Below are 22610 nucleotides of genomic sequence, written 5' to 3'. Positions count from 1 at the left end.
TACTCTTTAATTAAATTATCTGTTTAATTTCTAATTTAAAAAGGGATATTAAATAAGTATATAAAACACTTTCTCTTCCCTCCCCCAATCGGAAGCCTCTGTCTTGCACACGATGCAGCATGAATATTCTACATTGCAGATGCAAGCACCCACCCGTGTGTTTTCTCTCCTTCTGAAAGCCATCAGTCGGATGGGGAGATCCTAGTGGTTAGTAGTCACTTGTTGTGAGTCTGTTTTTAGACTGTCTTGTCTTTTTGGAAGCTTTCCGTGTTGTACATTATCAGGCGTTGAAAATTCAATTGCAGATGATGTTTGGCAGCATTCTGACACAGACCGAGTACCTTTTTGATTATTATTATTATTAATAATAATTTTAATCACAGAACTAGATTATATATATCCACATAGATGTACAAACACACTTTCAGGGGGGTGTGTGTGTGCGCGCGTGTGTAAGGTGGGTTTCACATACACCACAGCCTACACTGCAGATACACACATAGCCAAGAACCTCACGACACTGCTAAGGGACTCCAGCTGCCTTCACATTTGATTCCCCAGCCCAAGACATGGAAAACGGGCCTGATATTTACAGTATGTCATTTTCAAAAAAAAATTTGACATTCTTAAGGGTCATTCACACTGGGCACGCAAACTGAAGGCAGCAAAAGTTGCTTTCTTTTTTCCCCCCTTCAATCTTGGCATACATATATATTATTTTTTTATATATATATATGTATAAAAATAAATATATATATATAAAAAAGAGAAAAAACCACATACATACATACATACATACACACAAATGCATACATTCACATACATACACACACACACCCCCACTACTGTGTATATACTTTTGATTAATATCCCTTTCCAGAAATGTTCCATAAGCATCTTGGATGCTCTTGAGTGGCAGCTCTGTGCATGAAGAAAGCAGACAGTGCTGAACAACTGTGTGGCTATGCACCGGTCCCCATTCTTGCTTCAGCACACTGTAGACCTTGTGTCCTTCTGCAGCCACCAAGGGCGGGAAATCTAGACTCCTGTGATACTTCCTTGAACGGAAAGTTAGTGCGCATCAGCTGCCCACCATCCTTAAGAGAAGCCAGCAGGTTTCTCTGGCAAAGGTTCTACAGCAAATAAAGTCAACGCAAAATGTACACTGACATCCCATGTCCCAGCAAGGCAGGCAGGTTATGAGACGAGTAAGGGCGAAGGTTGGGGGAAGAGAGGGGAGGAGGAATCCTTGATCACGGAGATGGCCATTTCCTTGGCCTTTGACCCATCGCACCCTAGGATGCCGCTCTTTGGAACTCCCTGCCCATCCTCTCCATCACCCCTCCTCCCTGTCCCAGGCAAGGAGAAGGTGGTTTGTGGTACAGCACACTCTACAGAGAAACAGCGGAGGCCGCACAAGTCAGTTAGAGTTAAGAAGTTTACACCCAGCGCTTCTACTCAAGTCCAGTCTTAGCTTGTTTCTTATGCCCCAAGTAGCCCGCTTGTGTCCACAGCAGTCGAGTATTATCCAGTGAAGACACCAATAACATTAGCAATGTTAAAAAAAATAATCAGTATATATATATATATATATTATATATATGTGTGTGTGTGTGTGTGTGTGTGTGGTTAAGATATACATATATGTATATATAGATGTGGTTAAAATATATATACATATATATATATGTATATGCATGTATACACACATATATATGTATGCATGGGAAAACCCATCAAATACACCCCTATAAGTCTTCCTGGCTCTGTTATTTAGCAGCATAAAAAGAAAAATAAAATAAAACAGTTCAAAACCCATAGGTGAATTCTGTGCGGCGGGTGCCTTGGGGAATGTTCCTTCCGGAGTCCATCGTCCGTACTGAAAGTGCTGTGCTCTACCGATCCTTCATTTTTAGGGTTCATTTGGATTAGTGTTTTGTTTTGTTTTATTCTGTCCAGGCGAGAAATCAGGCTCCAGAAACAGGGCTGTTCCCCCTTTTTTTCCGCTGCTCACCGTCTCGGTTTTTCACATCTGTCAAAGAGGAGAAGGAAGGAAAAAAAAGAGAACAGGGGTTAATGTTTGTGATGCGGGTGCAAGTAGGGCAGGGAAGGGAAGGAAGGGTGGTGGCTAATGTGTTTAAGAGCACACGGTGTTAAGGCATGGCATGACGTCACTGGTGGGGTGAAGTGCTGTGCAGATGGGGCAAATCAGCCGAGAATCTTGACCCCACAAACGAGTCGATGAATTCTATTCCCCCTGGCTCACTGAGACAGAGCAGGGGGGATACTCGAACAGGAGTAAATTTAGAAGCAGAATCAGTGGCTTCCTCACAGATAAGCTGAGTGTCTTGTTTGCACCTTTGCACACCATACACACAAACACAAACACAGAAAAACAAAGCTAAGCAATGCATGCAGAAAGACACACACCCTCGGCTCTCCACCTAGCCTCTTGTTTGGGTTGGAAGCAGTGCAGACAACAAGGCCTCATGCAGGCAAGAGAGTAGCTGCTGTGAGTGGGGGTTAGCACCAGAGAACAGCAGTGGCCTGAAGAAGCAGCAGGAGAAATGAGAATTTACCCTCCTCTGTAGGTCCCAATTCTAATTCTACAAGAAAGAGCATGAGGAACTGCAGCTTAACCAGCTTTTTATCTGGAAACTGATAAGCTAACCACTCCTATGACTCCTTCCCATTTTTCTGGCCAACACACCACCTCTGGAAACCTCCCTTAGTGCTAATTATCCCACCACAGAGAGGGACTAGTAAGAGAAACTAGTAAACCCCTTCTGCCATCGTGACTTCTTTGGGGTATTGTTTGGTTTTTCATTGTATTTGTTACCATTTCTCACCCTTCAAACTTTGTGGGGTAATTATCAGTTACTCTGGACTTTGGGAACAGGAACAGAGAGGAAAAGGCCAACATTAAGTCTGGTCTCAGACTTCAGGGGTTTTGCTCACTAGGAGAAGTTTAACTCTAGAAGTGGCTCTCTTCTGGCCCCTCCATTAATTACTTTCCCACTGAAATTACAGCACCCCAGAAAAATTCTCTGTATACAGAGCAGTTTCCACCCGCTGGCAGTGCCAATGCCTCTCTGGCTTGGACACAAAGAATTTTCACACCCAAAGGAAGCACTTGTTACTTGTATCAGCCTTAGCCACCTAGCCAATGGATGTCTCCTCTTTTCAAGATGTAGCCACAGAGGACCCTGGATCTCCCTTATTTTCTCCCCCTGAGCCACTGCCACTGCAATACTCTCTTAACAGGAACAATCTCCTAGATCTCTGGGAAAGGGGTCTGAGTTCAGAGTCACAGCCAAGTGCTCATTAGCAATCCCATTTCTGTCTCCCTTTAGACAGGTAGGATGATCCCACACCAGAGGTGCACACATAGCTTGTGTGAGTCAAGATACCCCACTGAGTTCACCAAAGTGCTCAGGTGAGAAACTGAGGAATCAGTTTCTTTACATGTCTGTGCCACGGATGGTGTGTGACAGCATTCAGATGACACATGGATCTCTGAACTAACAGCATGGATCTCTGAACTATCACTAACCCCACAGTGCCTTTGTGTCTCCCACCTCACACCTCAAATATGCACCTCTGCCTTAACCCAGGGTCAGACTTAAATATGTTGTATTCCATTCACAGTCCTGAGTGCAGCCCCTCAAATCACAACTCTGGACAGGACATGGACGGGGAATTGTGAGCAGAGTATAAGAAGACAGGGTGCTCTCCCTGGCTTTTAGAAGAACAAAAAGGCAAAGGAGAATGTAGGCTCAGCCTTGAGCGGTGCTCCTAATGGCTTTCCTCATTCTGCACACAGCAGAGCATCTATAAGCCACAGAAAAAGGGCTTGGAAGACAGGGGTGGTCAAATCCTAGTCAGTTAAGGATTTGTCTTTGTCCAACAGTATGCTCAGAGTTGCACACAGATAATGTACAGAGAGATACAGACCCTCCCCTGCCTACCTCAGCAACATGAACTCCATAATCCTATTCTATGATAAAGAATACCTGAGACACAAACGCCCTGTCTCTGGGAGCCATCCCCATCCAAGTCCTGAGAGCACACCTGAAATGCACAGCTGCCCTCTGACACAGGGAAACTCTGTCCTCACCCCAGTTAGCCCCTCTGCCCTCTGGCCCACATAGGACAGAGAAAAGAAGTAATCAAATAGCACTGGTGCCAGAAGTCAGCAGGAAGCAAACTCCCCCCCTTTCTCTTTCTCTCTCTTTCTCTTTGTGTGTTTCATCCTTCAGGACACAAACCTGCAAGTGCGCTCGTTTAACTCAAGCTGCCTCGACTTGCAACGTGAGTCTGTGAATTTGCAGGAACATTTACAGGTCTGGGGATCTTGTACAAACAAGTGCTTTCTCCTCTCTGAGCAAGGCTCACAGTGACTGCAAAAAGGCAAAAGGAAAGATGTCTAAGCTACAGCGCTTCAGCAGAAAGAAAATACACATGCAACACCCTAAACATCAAAGCAATCCCCTTGCCCCCTCCCGCAGCCCCCAAGCTGCCCACTGGAGTGTCACAGGCTGATGGATTTTCCAGCAGCACCCTGACAGCCCCAGGACAGCAACCCCTTGCATTAGCGTAGAGAAAGAAAACAGGCCTTCTGCACAGTATTCACAAATGCTGCATTGGATCCATTGGCTCAGGCCAGGGGGAAGAAGAAGGGGAAAGCAAGGATGGGAAGGTGAGAGGTCCCAGCCAGCTATTGGCACATCAATGAAAGGAGTCCTCTGAAGTGGACTATTGGAGTAGAAAGAGGCCAGCAGCTAAACGAGTTAAATACACAGGGTCTCTCCTCCCCTGGAAAGCAGCTGGGCTCCAGCATCACATGCTTACCCCTGCAGCCAGCACTGCCCTCTTTTCTGTAAGCCCCATCCCAACCTTGCTGCCTAGGAGTCTCCTATGGAGGGGCCATGAATTTACAATGCAGAATTTTGTGAACCACCATGAGAGAGGCAGAGCAAAAGAGACAGGGAGAGACAAGCCACCAAATCCAGCAGAAAGAGAGAAGAAAAAACAGAGAGCCCCCCCCGGCTCCCCAGCGCCCCCTCTCTGGCTTCCCACAGTCCCACCTCTCCTCTCCACCTGTGACTCCACCAGACACACACGCACATGTGCACACGCACACACACACACACACACATGCATGGCAGATGCCAGCCTGCCTGTCACCAGTCATCATAGCAGGGAGGGCACGAGACAAGTGGGGGAAAGCAGATGACAGAGTTACAACCAGAAGGTGTGAAGAGGTGCAGGGTACTCGTCCACCCGCCACACTCTTGTGCCTTGGGAAAATGGTTGCCACTGATGGTTAGAGAGCCAAGCAAGCTAAAGCCACCTTCCCTGAGATAGCCTTAGTGCCAGAGCAGTGCCACCACCAGTGCTGCCCCTGCAGGATCTGCAGCCCACCAGTGACTGGGAGGGGAGGGTGAGATTTGAGCGAGCAGCAAGCAGGCAGATTGGTTTGGGGAAAGGGAGGGAAGAGAGTCTACAAGCAGAGGACACAAACGTACAAGCTGAGTGGTTTGTACCGGCCTTTCTTGCGCTTTCTCTTTTGACCCTTCCCCTTTCCTCGCTTTGATTTTCTGGAAGAAAAACAAAAAAAAAAAAAAAAAGAGAAAGAGAGAGAGGGGGAAAGAAAGGGAGAGGTAGAGAGAAAACGGAAGAAAATGCAAGGAAGAAGAGAAAAAAAATACAGCCATGTGCCTTGCTGGGAGGGGAGAAGCACATGAGGCAGGACTGGAGGATAAATCCCAGGGCCGAAGCACAGATCTCCACCTCACACACGCATTCACCGGCTCCGGCGCTCCTGTCAGCTCTGCAACCAGCCTCCCCACAGCCAAGCCAACACCAGGGAACTCAGCAGAGACCACCTCCTGCAAGGCTGCTGCGAGCAGAGGTGGATCTGCTGGAGCCTCAGAGGGGCACCTGCCCCCTCCACAAAGGGGCAGTGGGAAAGGGATGGGGGGGTGAGAGGGAGAAGGAACAGAAAGCTTTGTGAAAGCATCACGCCACCGCAGTGAGTGCAGACAACCAATCCAGGCGACAAGCACAGGTGCACAACGACTGACAAGAGGCAACCTGAGTGACAGGGCTCTCTGCAGGGAAGGGGAAATCACTCTGACCTGATGCACTGCCCAGCACTGGGCCTAGGAGGGGGCAGCTGAGCTCCAAGAGCTCTGCTGCAGGGCTGGTGGCAATCCTGCCTTGGGATGGGAGCACTCCACAGACAAAGGAAGAGATCTGATCTACACAGCACTGTTGTGTGGGAGAGGGCTATCCAACCTGAAGGCTTTGGTCATCCACCTCACCTCCTGCCTGTGGTTCAGAGGATTCCAGGAAACCTTACTTGAATGTCTGTAACTCCTCTGGCAGCCTCCATCCTGAGTACTGAAGAGTAAAGAGGGAGAAGAGGAAGGCCTGACCTAGTTATTTTACCCAGGAGATAACCAGCAAGCAGCTTTCAGATCTTCCCTCCTTTCCCTCCTGTCACCTTCCACGTGGATCTGCCAGACAGACTAGCAGATGGAGCCAAGGCACTGACTCCATTCTGAAAAATTCACCAGTTGCCTTTGATTCTTGGACAGGAGCTGAGGCAGGCAGAGGCTAGGATATGCAGTCCTGGACATTAACCATGGATCCCTATGGGCCACTGAGAGCACAGGGAGGAGGGAGGCTGGAGCCTGTACTGCTCCTTGAGCCACATTAGCACAGGAGCAAGGGAGAGACATGCAAGGAGAAGGCCCTAGGCAAAGCACCAGGGCTTGTCAGGCAAATGAGTCCCAGCTCTGAGGCAGTTCAGCAAAGGCTCCCTCGTTCCCTGGTGCAGCCCACCTCGGGAGAGAGCTATCAAAGGGAACTGAGAGGACAAAAGAGAAAGCACCATAGGTGTCTCCTAGGCCCTGTTCAAGTTGTCTCACTGGAACAAGTGTCAGAGCATCAGCTCAATCCCGGTTCTGCCCTACATGTCAGGCAGGAGTCACAGGGAGACGGTGAGGGGAAGAAAATCAACCTGAAGGGAGGAGAGGGGTACCAATATAACAAGACTTTCAATCAAGCACAAATCAAAGCACACCAGTCTCTCCCATCCCTTCCCTTCCTTCCCTGGGGAGTGCAGAACCAGCAAAGAGCAGGCAAGGTGCTGTTAGAAGAGGAAAGTGAATGCAACACAGTCCGAGCTGGCTGCTACACCCACACCCCATCCTCACCAGAGCTCACACAGACCAAACTCTCACACACCTTCAAACTACAGAGCCACACAGACCAACCATCCCCGACATGGCCCTGTGCAGAGAGCACCATTGGCTGCACGCAGTCTGATGCAGCCAGGAGCAGATTTCCAGGGCGAGGAGGAGAGGCTGGAAGGCAGCTAGAAATATACAACCACCAGGAGAGGGGTGAACGAAGCTCTCTCACTCTCCTGTTTGCTCCCTCTGTCCCAGATTCAGCCTCATCTCCAAATATTCACTCCTTCCTCTCCAACTCCACACCTCTAAATGGCAGACTTGCTTTCCCAGTCATGCACAGTCCAACTGATCCCCTCGCTCAGAGAGATCACTCAACATTGTTTCACATTTTATGCTTGTCCCTGCAACTACTGCAGGATTAGAGCTTATTTTTCTACTTTCCACAACCTTTTTACTTTGGGAAGGAAGTAAAGGGAAGGTTGTGACTTAACCTCCCTCAGGCCACCAAAGCAAATCCATCAGATTAAAAAAACCCCTCATGAAAGCCTTCACTGAGATCCAGCTAGGACATCCACCTCCCTTTACACCCTCCCAGATCCCCACCCAACCAAAACCAGTGTCACATCCTGCACGGCATCAGTCCTGCCTCCACCAGGCCTCTATTTCCACCTCTCCCTGTAGCCAGCAGAGTTCCTACCCAAGCTGCTGTGAAAGAAGCCAGCAAATACTCACTCAAGCAGCAAGAAAAAAATTAATAATAAAGAAGGGCAGCAATTTGCAGTAACCAGAAACACCCCAGGAAGAGGGAAGGGGAGAATGGGGGCTGCACCTTGAATCCATTCCGGCAGGACAGACATGACGGGACTTCCCTGACTCGGGAAAAAGCATTAGGATTGACTGCCATGGCCATGGGTCATGCAAGGTCCATGTCTGGGGTATGAAGGAAGGACCATCAGATCTGGGTTTCTGTGCCCACCTGGAATGGATTCAGAGTGTCGCCCCATGCACTACTACCATATGCCATTTCCAAAAACACCTTCTTGAAGTGAGTGTATCCAACCAAAGAAAAGGGCAAGGGGCAGTGGGGAGAGGAAATGCCAACCAACCACCAAAAGAGAAAGGAGGAAAGGCTTGTCACTTACTTTTCTTGTTTGTTTTTGACATCTTTCTTTGGTCTGTGGGGAAAGACAGAACAAAGGCCTCATTAGAAGAGAGCTTATACTTCTAGTATTATCCCCAGCTCCCACCAAGTCCAGGGAAGGACCTGTACAGACAGCATTGCAGGATGCCCATGGCACAGGTCAAGTGGTCCATCCCAAAGTGGTTTTGCTCTCCTGTTGCACCTTGCTGGTAGCCAGTGCCATAAGATCCCAAGTTGCAGGCTAGCACTGTCCACCTGTGATAGCTAGAGATGGAAGAGCCCTGACAGCAGAAGGCTTCTTTTCCCAGGCTCAGCCATCCCACTGCAAACCAACCGAGGAGACTGCATAAGCATCTGAACAAGAGTCCCAACCCAATGACAGAAAAAAGGAAAGGCTCAAAATTGATTGCAAGAGGAACCAGTGCTGCTCCATTCTCACCTGCAGTCACATTTACTGTGCTGTAAGAAGCTCATGTGTGCTATGTGCTGACTCTGATGGGGTTTAATTCTCATGATCTGGAATGAAAGAAACAGAGAGGGTCACCGCCTGTTCACTCTTCATATTCACAGCTCCAAATCAGGCCGCTGTGCACCAAAGCGCTCGCACCCCAGCTGCTCCTGGGAAGAGCAGGGCAGAGTTCGAGCTAGCTCTGAGGCCCCATTCTCCCAGTCAGGGAAGGCCTTTGATCACAAGCAAGCAGCAACACCAGACTCGTGCCAAAGCTCTGTTTGCTCCTGCATGCCCGGTGCCCGCACTGGTGAATTGCCTTGGAGACAGGCATGGGAGAGGGCATACCACCATAGCAAGGTTCTCAATGAGCCCTCCCTGGCTGATGCTGGACTGACAGTAGCTGAACATCCAGCCTGCTCGTGCAGAAGCAATGCTACAGTCTCACACAAAGATCCAAATCAAAAATTCCATATCCAACTCCTTTTCCTTAAGCCACCATTCCTTCCCAGCTGACATCTCACTTTCTCAGTGACTCGACACACAAAATAAATCTGGAGATCTGTGTTCATAAGAGCCCTGCAAAGCTCACCTGCATCACTCAGGCCCCAAACCCAGGTACCTCCAGAGAAGTTATTTAGAAGCTATGGAATATTGTCACATTCTCTTAACCCAGAACATGACTGGACCACTAGCTCTAGTGATCTGCTTAAGTGCCTCTGAACCCTTACAGGCATGCAGGCATACCCGCCAAGAACTGTAGTTCAGCAAGGAATGGTAGGAAGAAAACCACCCCTAGCTACACCAAGCTAGTATTTTCTGGTACCCAGGCTGGAGCCTGAAAGAAGAAAAGCAGTATGGGGAACCATGAAAGGGCACAGGCAGGTTCTCCAACAGAGTTCAAACACAGCCCCAGAGCTCAAACACATAACAGGTAAAAGGACCTGCTGCTTAATCACTTAGCACTGCACATCTCTCATCGATATTAAAAGGTGACAGCAATATTTACAGTGGCCATGCAAGAGGCTGAGGGACAGAAGTAGGTGAGGAAGTTATGGGTATGGGTAATGGGCACCAGCATGATTTTGGACACGAGCTGGGATCCAGCCTGACAGATGAGGGCAGTAACAAAGCTCTCTAAAGCAATTTGCATCTTCCCCATAGGCCCAGCCCTTGCTATCATGGCCACCTGTGTCTCTTCCAAGAAATGAATTCAGCAGCCTCCAAACAAAGGAGGAAGATGCCCAGAGGCAGAAAGGCTTTTCCAGCTGACACAGAAGCAGTTTGTTTCTTAGAGCCCCTTTCACCCCTGCTGTGCCAGGGTAGCTATGACCCAAATTCCCTGCTCTGTTGGTACAGGCCGACCTCACAGGAGAGAGTATTGACAGGTTCTCCCCTTTCGCCCTACTCAGCTACCTTCAGAACAACAGCTGTGTGTAGAGTTAAGGTGGAGCAAGGGCCCAAGGAGTATCTTCTCTGGGAACTTGGACATAATACCATCGGAAATGCTCCTTTGTATTCTCTAAGCACAAAGTGCTCCTTTGCAGAAACGCTTCTTTGCATGCTCCTACCTACTGTATTTGGGCAAGAGCCAAAAAACAGACTCTCCTCTTAGCCTTAAATAGACATAGGCAACTCATCTTTTAACCCTGCATGGTGGAACACTGAGCACCAGAGTCAGAAAAGAGGTTCCCTGGGGTAGGTTGCCCTTCCTCTGAATTAGCTGGGAGCTGGGACTTGGGGTGGCTGTGATGGCTGACTTGCTTCCTTCCAACCAAGGATGGCAGATTGCAAGCTGGACCCTCACCTCCATCGTGACGTTGTACACATCCACAGGGACACATTCTAGGCCCTCATCGCCGCAGCAACCCGCACATCTCATCAGAGGCACACAGGATGGCTTGAATATGTACTCCACCTCATCAGGGTACTCCTGGAAAATGTCCACCAGGGTCTCAATAGTCCTGCAGAAGCTGCGCTCGTAGACTTCCAGGAATTTGATAACTAGAAGAGGAATGGAGGGAATAAGTTAATGCAAACTTAGCTCAAGAATGTCTAGTGCTTCGCCCCTTAAAGTGAGCCAGATAGTTGCAACACAACTACCCTATGCTCTTCACTAATAGTCTTGCAGGCCTAAGTCCTTTGTCTGTGCTCTACATACACACACATCAAAGTAGGAAGGGAAAAACACCATCTCTTCCTACGGCTGCTTCAGGGCAAAGGCAAGATGGACAAGAGAGCCTCATTATTTGCCTCCCTGGTACCATGATGCATGCCACAGCTGACTCTTCCCCAAATCCCTTCTCTGCTATTCCTCATACTCCTGGTATGCTGCCACCAAGAGTATCAGCTCAGCCAAAAAAAAACCTGAAGCTGTAGCAGGTAATCTGCACTCTGGATTAAGGCCCTTCACTGGTTTGCCCTTTACCCCCTTTCAAAACAGCTAGTGGATGCCTCAGTGGGTTTTAAAGCTAGAAGCATCCTTTGTACAGACCTCAGACACTTCTAAGAGCAAGCAGAGGCTCTGAACCATGGAGCTATGCTATCTTCACCCTTCCTGTCATCTACCTCTTCTGGCCATGAAGAACATCCACCTCAGCAGGTCACCACAGAACCATGACAGCATCCACTACAAGTCACAGCCTCGGTGTCTCCACACTGACCACTTTCCCAGACCAAGGAACCAAGCCACCCACTGAAAGATTCAAAGTAAGCTCACAGCACCCTCAGGATTAACCAGACTATATATTTGGCTACTGAACCACAATGAGACAGTGTGGGAGGGGGAACAGGGTGGATCTGCCATTATCCCATGCCTTCCCTACGAATGGAGCAAACACTAACTGCTTGCGATCTGCACTGATTTCACAAGCATTTCTCAATGTTTCCCAGTCTCTTGCCAAAGATTCATTTTGCTGCTTGGTCAAGGGTTGGAGAGATTTAAAGAGATGAGAGATAGTATAGATAAGTACACACACACAAACCTCAGGCACTAGTAGAGTGCTGCAAACAGTGAGTACCTGGAGCCCTCCAGGCCTCCTCACACTAGCACCACACCGGCAACGGAGGATGTCTCACATGGAGCAGAGGATAGGAGTATGCACAAGGAGATAGTACCTGCCCCATGCTGTTATGCACTATAATGATCCACCTGTACAGTATGCAGAGTCCTCCAGCAGCAAGGTTGATAACTCAGAGTGATAAGAGCAAACTGCTTGCATCATGGAAAATAATGGTCTCCTGTAAGCGTTTCTATAGTGCCCTGAACTTGTGACAAACTGGCATAAAGGTTACTTTGCCACAAAAATGCAAAAGCTGCAGGGCTTGGAGCTCACAGCCCGCAGTTAATTGTTGAAAGTTAATTCTAGGTCATGCAGGGCTGACAGTGCCATAGTACTGAAGTGCTGAGATTGGGTACAAGAGGGGAGGAGCTTCCATCCAAGGAGTTTGAAGTGTCAGAGAGCGTGAGCAGCTATTAAAAGAGAAAGCGGCTTGTGAAAGGGAAATGCAGCCTGGCAGGCATGGACTGCTTGTTGGTATTCCTTGTCTAGAAGACAGTATGTTTCTGTTCCTTGTTCCTTCCCTTCCTCTTCCCTCCTCCCCTAACTGCCGTATGTCTCCTGTCTGTTCTCCTATCTTGTCTGTGACTACCTCCTTCTTCCTGTTCCCCTTTGGAGTGACCTTAGTCGCCGCCTATGTTCCAGCAAGTTGAACAATTTAATATGTGGGAAATTCTGCAGGCACAGTGATAATCGCTGAACTGCACTGTTGATTATTCACACTGTGCCAGACACAGGATCTGAGAACTCTGGCAGTAAAGGCATAGTTCAGGATAAAAATGCTTACAGACCTGCGTCAAGGGGAGGGATGGAAGGTAAGAGGGAGGGAAAGCAGCAGTTACCTGTGCAGATGAAATGCTGCTCACCACACCAGTCTGGGGCATAAACGAGGCAGAAACCGAAACAGAGTAGAAATGTGAAGTGAAACTGACTGACATCTGCCATACTTTCCTAAATGTTTGCAATACCCAAGCATTTGGATTACACCAGAGAATCCAAATTACAGATTGGTCCCAGAACAGCACACTCAACTTCTTTTGCAGGGTCTTTACTTTCACAGCTGCACCCTGACAACTATACTTGAGATCTGGGAGATGTGACAGGACTAAATCCTTCCCACGAAGAATCTGGGAGTTTCTACCTTTAATTTAACACATGATGGTTTTCCAAAGTCTGAATCAGCCTCTGAAAAGGAACCAGGGAATCTTCTGACTTGCCAGTCAGAAAATCCTGCCACAAAAGGCACACTGCCGTATTTTGCTGGACACAGAGCATTCACATGGAGACTGTGCAACGTTCTGCATTTCATTTGCACAGTTACCACCTAAACCAAACTGGAGTGCATGACTGAGGTACAGTCATCCTCACAGCAAAATCCTGCCCCTTCTATCACACCTATGCTTACTCCTATGTACTGGGAGTTAGATTCCACGCTTTGCTGCGCTGATTCTGTCTATGCTTCCTTTCCATTGGTTCTGTCACGAATGGAAGAAGGTCTCTTTCAGGGGAAGCACAGGAAGGTCACCAAAGGACTAACACCACCAGGTCTGCTCCCTTCCTGCAATTTGGACTTCAGCCCAAATTAGAAGTTAATCCCACAATTAACTCACACTCCTACCCTGCAACACACCTCCAGATTTGAGTCAGAGCTTCTTAATTGTAAATGGAGGGGGAAGAAAGGTTAAAACGCAGACAGGACCCACATTAACTCTTCAAGGCAGAGTTTAAGTTCAAATTTGGAGCAGTCAAGTGAGAACATGCTGGACTACAAAAGGAGAAAGTCTATGATCATTTTGTCTCCCTCCCCATCAATGGCTTAGCAGCAATACAGACACACTGTTATTTTAAAAATAAAAGTGCAGCCACAAGTGCTGGTGGTTTCCTTTATTTATACCAGAAAATCTTTTCCCGTGGAACAAAGAGTGTTTGTCTGACTCCTCTACAACTTCCTGTCCCACAAAACATGTGGAAGCCTCTCTTGAGCACAAAAGGGTAGGGGCTGATGCTAAAATTACAGTCTCCAATCAGAGTAAGGCCATCCCAAATAAAAACCCGTCACAGCTTGACATCTCACAGAAAGCATAAAATGGCCAAAGACACAAACCCACCTTTCACCCCAAGCCCCCAAGAGCTTCAGTGGAAGGAACTACAGGACTGCCCTTGGGTAACAGAAGCCTGTCATCATCTCCTCTTCACACAGGAAAAATTGAGGTATAGAGAGAGGACCTCTAAGGTCAAAACACGGGACAAAAGTAGAGGCAGGAAGGTAATGCCAGGAATCCTGACTTCTAGTTCACATATATATCTACATTGCAGAACCTGAAATAGCACCAGGACAGTAACACCAAAGTCTCACCACTTATATTGCCAGACCAGCTTCTCCTGCAATCCCATCAGCCTTCTTGTGACAGAAGTTAATTCTGTTTGATTCTTTCCCTCCCCAGGAAGGATTTGTTGGACACAACAAATGGCACAGATGAGGACACTAGCTCTTTTCTACCAACAGCAGAGAACTGGTTACCAAAATAAGCCTCACAGCAGGCTCCATTTTGATCCCTCTGGAGTCACTGAACCTTCTTCTGTTGACTTCAGCAGGAGCAAGGGTCAAGCACAACAGGCGGCAGCCCGCCAGCAAATCAGAAATTTTGCCCATGCAAAATGGACACCTATCCCAAGCACAGCCTCTGGAGTCTGTCACACCAATAAAGTTACAGAAATTGAAACTGACTGCTACAAAAAAAAAAAAAAAAAAAAAAAAAAAAAAAAAGAAAAGAAAGAAAGAAAGAAAAAAAAAACAAACAAAAAAACAATCTGGGCCCACACTGCTGGAGCCCTCTGCTGACCTCCGGCTGGAATAACGCTGAAGGTCACAGCCCGTGGGGACCCTGCAAGACGTCTGCCAGCCAGACCCTGCCATGCAACAAGTGATCTGCTCTGCTATGCACGTAAGGGAAAACCACGGTCAGGATGGTCTTAAAGCAGGTGATGATCACCTCAGCCTGAAGGTTCCAAAGTCCACAGCCCTTTTATCCCACTGCTGAACTGAGGACTGCGGACAGAAGCCAACCGCCTGACATGCACAGGGCTTCACCAGACAGGGCGCTCACAGGAGGCGTCTCTGACTAACCCAGAGGCTGAATGCCCTTCTGGTCTACACTTACTTGCATGAACCAACGAGGCAGAGGATACTGCCACAGCCTGGCCTTTGGGCAACCAGAAAGACACAAAATCACAGCAGCTGCAGAGGCACCACCTTGTTTCCTCACCAGGCAATGGTCCAGTCCATACTGGACCATCAGGAACAAATTAAGTAGAACCTACCAGATCATAGTGCTGTTCCCTGAATCTGCAAAGTCTGTTAGCCCAAACCAGAATAAAAAGGTGTATTTTTCAAGCCTGACTCTGTACAGTGCTTAGCAATCTCCTGACTGGGGGGGGTACCTGGGACTGCTGGGAGGCATAAGCCCAGAAAATAATCCTGGACTGCCCTTTTCTCCTTCTCTTCCCCAGAGACCTGCCGTCTGGGGGCCTCTCTGGCCTTTGTTCGGGGATCAGCCCTGGCCACCCAGCCGGGCATCACCAGCACCGCCGGGAAAGAGGCGAGCAGCAAAATTTGACAAATCCCTTCCTACAACACTGTGGCGAATCCCCAGCAAACTGCTCGCCGCTATTCAGCTCTTTGTGTGCGCCCGTGCCTGTGTAGAGATATATATATATTTATATATATAAATGAGCGTGCGTATGTGCACTGGCGCACGCACGCAGTTTCCCTCTGAGCTGCGGTAAGCCAGGGGCGGGCTGGGCCAGCCCTGCTGCCCGCCCTGGCACCGCGGCCGCCCCGGAGCCCGGCCCCACGGCCACCCCCGGCCTCACGGCTCGGCCCGGGCCCGCGGCGTGGGGCGGTGGCGCTGCGGCCGCCACGAAGGGGCTGATGGCGGCGGCGCCTCCCGCCGGCAGCCCCCGGCCCCGCTGCCCGGGAGGTGGCGGTGTTGGCCGCCCGCGGCTCCGGGGGCTCCTTCACCCCAGCACCCGGCCGTCCCCGCCCGCCGGGAAGCCGCCTAGCGCTTACCTTCATTGGGTTTCCGCTCCCCATCCCCCAGGGCAGGCGCAGCCTTCGACAACTGCAAAGACAACAGAGAATCAGTCACAACACGGAACCATGACGCGGTCCCGGGGCACGGGGGGGGTCCCGGGGGTCCCGGTCCGGTCGCCGGCCGCTCCGCAGGCCGCCCCGGCGGGCACAGAGGGACCTTTTGTTCCCCCGGCCCCCGGGGGAGCCGAGAGGGGCACGGGCGGGACGGCCCCGGGCGGGGGGACGGGGCTGGAAGGGCCGTGTGTGGCGGGCCCGAGAGAGGCCCCAAAGGGAGAAACGCGTCCCCGGGGATCTGCTGTCAGTGACCGCGGGCAAACACCGGGAGCAAATCCGAGCCCGGCGGAGAACAGTAACGGGGTGGCCTGCTGCTGCCGACACGACCGATGGACCTGGGCACCGCTTCTCTCCGTAAAGGTGAATCTGGCCCGGGAGGGCAGAGGGGGGAGAAGGGCCGCCAGGCACAGAAGGGCATTGCTGCCCTCTCAATGTCACAGATGCCTGTCACCCAGCAGTGGTGGCCACGGAGGTGTCGGCATCTGGCCGGGTGTCAGGGCGATTAACTGTGACAGCACCACTTTGCCGACGGACGCCGCCAAACCGCCCAGGTTCTCTTCCTCCCTGACGGAAGGGAGGGCAACGCGCGCCCTCACCTAACGGTCCCCAGTCCGCAGCCCCTGCATGAATCCCATTCCTGCGCTCCACAGCTTCCCCTGGGCCGAGAACGAAAAGGCTGCAAGCTCTGCAGTCACTCCTGCTGCCTTTTGGGACTAGGGACATTCCCAAAGCACTGATGCAGGCAGGACTGGTGACAGGTAACCCACCCCTAAAATGGTATGGAGAAATATTACACCACTTTATTAAGGAAGCCTTTTTAATTCCAGGTGAAACAAGAACGCCACTCTTCCTGCTCTTCGTGAGGGCTTTAGCTCTGACGTAACTTTCCAGCCAAGTCAGGCTTCCCCCTGCCGTTCTGTTCTGAACCAAAATGGAAAAGGCCCAGCTTTCTTCACCTCTCTGAGGTATGTTGCCACCTGTGTGATCCACCCCAGAACCTGCTGCCTTTCAGCAGAGGCCCATAAGGAGCATGGTGATCCATACAAAATACTGCTTTGTCAGCAATATGCTGTGTTTAGGCTTAGAAAAAGGCCCTCTGATCTTGTAGCTGAAGACAGAACAGAATTAAGGCCATGTCCACCCCAAGCTCACAATAGGAATCTGCCACCTATGGTCTTCTAGGCAGCCCTGGGGAAGCACCACCATCCAAGCAGCCAAAAGTGTCAGCTTTTAAAAGGAGGGGGCAAGAGAGCCAGCTAGAAGCCCCTCTCCCAGACATTCCTTTGTGTCTGTGCATAGTTCCCTTTGTCTAAGGTCCCCCTAACCGAACTTCTTTCTCATTTCAACCAAAGTCTTTCTGTATTTGGGCATAACTTACCAGCCCAGACCTGAGCTGCCCCATGTGTGGATCTGTTTCTTCTCTGGGGAGGAGGCGGCTGTGTGCCCAGTCTCAGTGCTGTGACAACACTTGAAAAAGCAGGTTCCTAGAAACAGTTTCATTCATGAAGTGTGAAGGTCACTGCAACAGCAGAAACAAAATGGAGGCAGCGGAGGCTGCAGTGGCCTTCCAAAGCCACTCAGTGCCTGACAATCTATGGGTAAAAAGAAAACTGCATCAAGGGCAGAAAAGCCTCAATCTGCTATGGCACAGGAAGAGGATCACGAGCCAAGTCAGTTTATTCAAGTCACAACGCCCCGAAGACTTTTCACGGAGGGATTTCTGGTTCACACACAAAATGACCATGACAGACTGAGCAAAATTAGCTTAGAGACACCTTGAGGATCATTTTTACCCATTCTCTATGCAAAACTGCCCTGCCAGCTGCCAAGCCCACTGCCTCTTCACATGCAAGCACACAGGCTGCACAAGTGATGAGAAGCAGAAGCAAGCCACAGGCTTTCGCTACTCACCTACGCCTAGCCAGCACCTCACCCTGCCCCTGATGTAGTGGAGCAGGAGCCAGAACACTCTCGCAGTGCTCACCTGGACCTGGGATGTGATCCGACCCCAAAGATGGGAAATGAGATCGGTGCGAAGTGGGCAAAGAGCTTCTGAGCTTTCCCAGGGGAGCTCTCAGCAGAAACTAGAAAGGTTTCCCAGAACTATCAGTAACACGCTCTCTGCTCACTATTCCAAGAAACTTTTCTGCCCTTTCAGCAGTGCCTTTCACCTGTGCCTAGTGGCCTCAAAGCACGTCCACTAGAATAGCAGGTGAGGCAGGGGCTTGTGTCTCACTTCAAAACAGTCTGCTACATATCAGACATGGGGAACCAAAAACATTCCTCAGGACAAGCAGGCCAACCGTGCCCTTCGGTAGGAGCCTGAAGGTCATGCTCTCCTCTGCTGGCTTTTGGCATTACCCAAGAGTTCTGTATAACACAATTTCCTTCCAACAGATTTTCAACATTTCACAGTAGCGTGGAAGCAACCCCTGGCTTGGCCTTGAGAGTAGGATAAATGAGCCCAGAATAGGGCTGACAGAGGAAGCTCCTTTCTGTGCTCTTTGCAGGTTGTAGCAAATGCACATCCCTCCCTCTGTGGGGTAAAACCTTCCCAAACAAATAAACCCACTTCACACCATCCATGTGTCTGCACCTTCCCTGTCTCCGTTCTCCCCCAGTCCCTGTCCAAAGCAAGCTTTTCTCTGAAGGGAGAGAAAAGGTTAATCAAGTCACTCCTCTCTAACCATCACCCCCCTCACCACCACCACCAGCACTCTTTCTCTCTCTTCCCCTCCCCCTAATCTGTGCAGCCTCATTAAAAGAGCTTTGTAACTGTTTAGGACTGGAACAAACAATCCATCCACTTTGAGAGGGACTCTGGGACAGGAGTTAAGGCACTTTTCGTCTTAGGCACTAGAAATTCTCAGCGTTTTCTACTTAGGAGAGGGGGGGAATGGGACTCATTGCACTCCTTCTCCATTGTACACGCAGACAGAGGTCAGTAATCCTGCAAGCTGCCAGCACAGCCAAGGCACCTCTGACAGAACAGATGGGAGAATGGATTTGGGGTTGCTCAGGAATCAGTGAGCCCCTCAGACATCCCTCTCCCCTGCTCCCAAAGGAGTGCTCCTCTTTCCAGCCTGTCCTCAGAGCACAGGAACTGGGGAAGGTGACCTGCTGCATCCCAGCTGCCTATGGGCTGTGGAAGCAGGTTCTGGTGGCTCCCCATCGTGGCGTGGTGCAGAGGCACACCAAAGGCAGGCAGCCTGGCGGGTGTGCGATCATTAACAGTCTAGTCACAGGCTTGTTCTCCCTCCCGCAGTGTCTGATCACTGCCTGTTCCCTATGGCAATACAGCTGGTATATCCAGGTCCTGCTGCTGTTCAGGGCAGGAAAGGAAGAGCTCCCAGACCGTCATCAGGGGTGACCTGTCACCAGTGTGCCAGCAAGACCCGCAGATGAAGGAGGATGGGGAATAACCACCTGTCCCCCATTCTCTAAGAAAGGTAGGACTGGAAGGGGACAACAGTGCAACCTCTCTAATCCCATGGTGCATGAGGACTGTGCACACCGCCCAGCACAATCAATCAGCTGGGGAGGGTGGCACTGCAAAAGCACCTTTCCCTCCCTTGCCTGCATGGAAAGGCTATCGCCACCAGTGGAGGCAGACACCTGTGGCATCAGTGCTGCCCAGACCCAACCATGAAGCAATTTCCCACCATCCCAGTCTTGCTGTAGGAGCAACCGTAACAGCTAGTTCAGTAAGGAGTCATCCCCCTGAACCTTCACCAGAGGAGCACCGTGATTCCTTCATCCCTTCTCCTTCACTTCCAGGAAGCTGTCTCACACATGCTGGACTCTGCTTCCCCAACTGAGACTCTGTCAGGGCTTTTATTTAATGCTCTCTAATGTGCCTGGCTTGCTAGATAAATCAGCCTGACAGCCAGATAAATATTATCATCAAAGCACAAACCCTAGTCCCGTGTGAAGAGTCATGCCTTCTGCCATGCTCAGAGTCATCATCAAGCTGCCTACGTGAGATCTGCTGGTATTTCTAACGTTCCCATCACCGTAGTGCCCGGACAACCAACGGACAAATAAGGACAGAACCGAAGGGCAGATCTCACTGTCGATCTGCCTGAGCACTTATATGGCCCACATCACCCAGGTACCTGAATCTCTAGCCATCTCTCGTGTCTGTCCCTGCAACCTTTCCCCTCAAACTCCTGTAATTCTTCCCTACCATTTTTTCCATTGTTGTACTATTTTCTCATTTGCACCATCCTCCAGCCTAGGAGAAAAGGCAGCATGAGGCTTTTTATGCAGCTCCTGAGGACAGACAGATCTCGACTCTACCTGATCTGCTGTTTCCTCTTCTGGGGAAGAGGAAGGGGAGGGGAGAAGGAACAAGGGGAGGGTTAAAGGGTGTTATCACTGGACACCAATAAAGAGTTGTCTCACCTAGAGGTGGGGAACAGATGCTACTGTACAAGTTTAGTGAGAAGCTGGGAGGCAAAGAAACCCCTGTTTTGGGTGATGGTGGAAAAACTCCTGGAGAGCAGAAAGAATTGTGCCACCAGCCAAATCTGGCAGGAAGGCAGCAGGGAGCTGCTCTGTGCCACACTCAAGTGAGAGTGCGCCTCAGTTCCCATCGAGCACAGCCAAGCACAGCCTAATGTGCGGCTGTCACTGGATAAAGTAGAGATATAACAGGCTAGAAACAAAGCGTGCAGTGCTTGCATGACTTCAGTTACAGCTGAAATGGCTCCTAATTGGGGAGTTGCCTTCCAGCATCGGTGCTGAACAAACAATGTGAATAACTGATTAGTTTGCAAGCGACGTTTATTTTCACGATTGTGGGAGATGATCTGGCCCGCACTCTTTCCAGGTGCCGAGCAGAAATGGCAGGAGAGAACTAACCTGTTATAACCTTTAAAACGTAATCCATGCCTGCCTCCCGAACAGCCACTTTCACGTGGGCACTCTGTCTAAACCCCTTAATATCTCTTGGCAACACAACCCTCTTGACTCTTTAGAAAACAGATTTATAGGACAGGTTTGCAAAGAAAGCTGCCTTTCTTTCTTCTTTTTTTCTTTAAAAAGAGGAAAGGAGGAAGAGTTGATCTGTAATTCCTCAAGAATGACAATGAGGTAAAAGTGACTGAAGAGGAAGAGAAAAATCCTTGGTTTTGTAATCTCGGTGCAGGAGATCTGCATTTTGGTTAATTTTTTTTCCAATCTAGAAGAAATTCTGGATCCATTTTGTCCTCTTTGATCTCTATTTGTTTTTCCAGCTAGGCATTTTGAACTCCACTCGGCGGCACGAACCCGAGCTGGGACCCAAGGCAAATATCGCCGAAACAGCCTTTTGCAATGTCAGGAGACCCGAGGCTGATGCAAGAAGGCAGCGCGCTGCCTCCCTGCTCGCGCCCCGCCGACCGCAGCGCCCCGGCCCCGGCGGGACCCCACGGTCGCGCCGCGCCGGGAGCCCCGCGCCGAGGCGCGCTCATGTACGCGGGCACTCCGCACGGCGCTGCCGCTGTCCCGGGACCCCGCGGAGCTCCGGGCAGCGCTGTCCCCCGCTGCAGCACCACACGCACGCCCGCACACGTGTCTGTGCTGCGGGCACCCACCCGCACCCGGCGCCAGTGGCGCGGCCGCACCGCACCGAGCAGGTGGGAGGCAAACAGAGGGGGGCGAAAAAGCAAAAAAGGGGGGGAAAAGTATTTTCGGCCGTCTGCCTTCCCTCCCCCTCCGCTACGCGGGGCACAAAAGCCCCCGTCCCGCCGCTTACCTCCGCGCTCTGCAGATAGAGCAGCGCCGCCAGCCCCCAGTGGATCCAAGTGAGCAGAAAGTTCATGGTTGCCGGCGCACGCCGCGAAGCGGGGCCCGCCGTGCTCCGCCTCGCTGCCGCCGCCCCGCCGCCGCCGCCCCGCCGCGCTCTCGCCCGCGCCTCCTCCGTGCCCGCCGCCGCCTCCTGGGGTGCCGCCGGCCGGGCGCTGCGAAGGGTTCCGGGGTAAGGGGGGTTCCTCTTCGGGGTCTCCGGTTTCACTCCTCCATAAACCCGGCTCTCCGCCGGCCCCCGCTGCTGCTTTCCGTGGGCGCTCCGCCGGGCCGAGCGTAGGCTCCGCGGCCGCCCTGCCGCCGCCCGGCCCCCGCCGCCGGGCAGTCCGTGCTCCACAGCGGCGCCCGTCCGCGGCGCTCTCCCCGCGTCGGGGCAGGCAGGCACCCGCGCCGCGCTCGCTCGGTTTCGCGCACTCACGGCAAAGTTTGCGCGGAAACTTTCAATGCATCTCTTTTCCTGCGCCCCCTCTTCGCGGCGGCTGCCTCCGGCGGCTCCCCGAGCCGGGGTCGCCTCCCCCGGGAAAAGGGGCTGATTCCGCCGCCGCTCGGCCCGACCCCTCTCCGCAAGTCGGGGTGGTGGTGGCGGAAAGGACGAACAGAGCGTTTTCCTCCTGCCCTCTGTGTTACTGTCTCTCCCTCTCTCTGTCCACCGCTTAAAAAAAAAAATCAGAATAGTAATATATGAATAAAAAAAAAAAAAAAAGAAAAGAAAAAAATCCAAGCTGGATAGAGAGGGAGGGAACTGGGGCGTGGGAAGGCTCTGTAGGAAAGGGAGGAAAAAAATCCCAGCGGATCAAAGTATAGGTGGGGAAAAAATAAATTAAAC

At 50.9% G+C, this 22610-nt stretch overlaps 1 protein-coding gene across 11 annotated transcripts; it reads right to left on the bottom strand.

The window, feature by feature from the left end:
* Window positions 1-1751: 1751 nt before the first annotated feature.
* VEGFA (vascular endothelial growth factor A) lies at window positions 1752-22589 on the bottom strand. 11 transcript variants are annotated; one of them, XM_048297667.1, is made up of 9 exons: window positions 21735-22589; window positions 15920-15971; window positions 10599-10795; window positions 8783-8859; window positions 8345-8377; window positions 8032-8178; window positions 5529-5600; window positions 4269-4400; window positions 1752-2032 (listed from the first exon to the last, which is right to left on the bottom strand). In XM_048297667.1, the coding sequence occupies exons 1-9, from the start codon at window positions 21798-21800 to the stop codon at window positions 2011-2013; spliced, it is 798 nt and encodes a 265-aa protein (XP_048153624.1). In that variant the 5' UTR covers window positions 21801-22589; the 3' UTR covers window positions 1752-2010. The 11 variants fall into 11 exon arrangements, with proteins under 11 accessions (XP_048153624.1, XP_048153620.1, XP_048153621.1 ...); XM_048297663.1 differs by lacking the exon at window positions 4269-4400 and adding an exon at window positions 6327-6405 and having other exon boundaries at window positions 21735-22577; XM_048297662.1 differs by lacking the exon at window positions 1752-2032 and adding an exon at window positions 6327-6405 and having other exon boundaries at window positions 4264-4400; window positions 21735-22577.
* Between the last annotated feature and the right edge of the window lie 21 nt (window positions 22590-22610).

Source organism: Corvus hawaiiensis, chromosome 3 (assembly GCF_020740725.1).
Source record: "Corvus hawaiiensis isolate bCorHaw1 chromosome 3, bCorHaw1.pri.cur, whole genome shotgun sequence".
NCBI classification, from domain to species: Eukaryota; Metazoa; Chordata; class Aves; order Passeriformes; family Corvidae; genus Corvus; species Corvus hawaiiensis.
The sequence above is the reverse complement of the archived record's forward strand: the minus strand, read 5'-3'. Positions and strand labels throughout refer to the sequence as shown.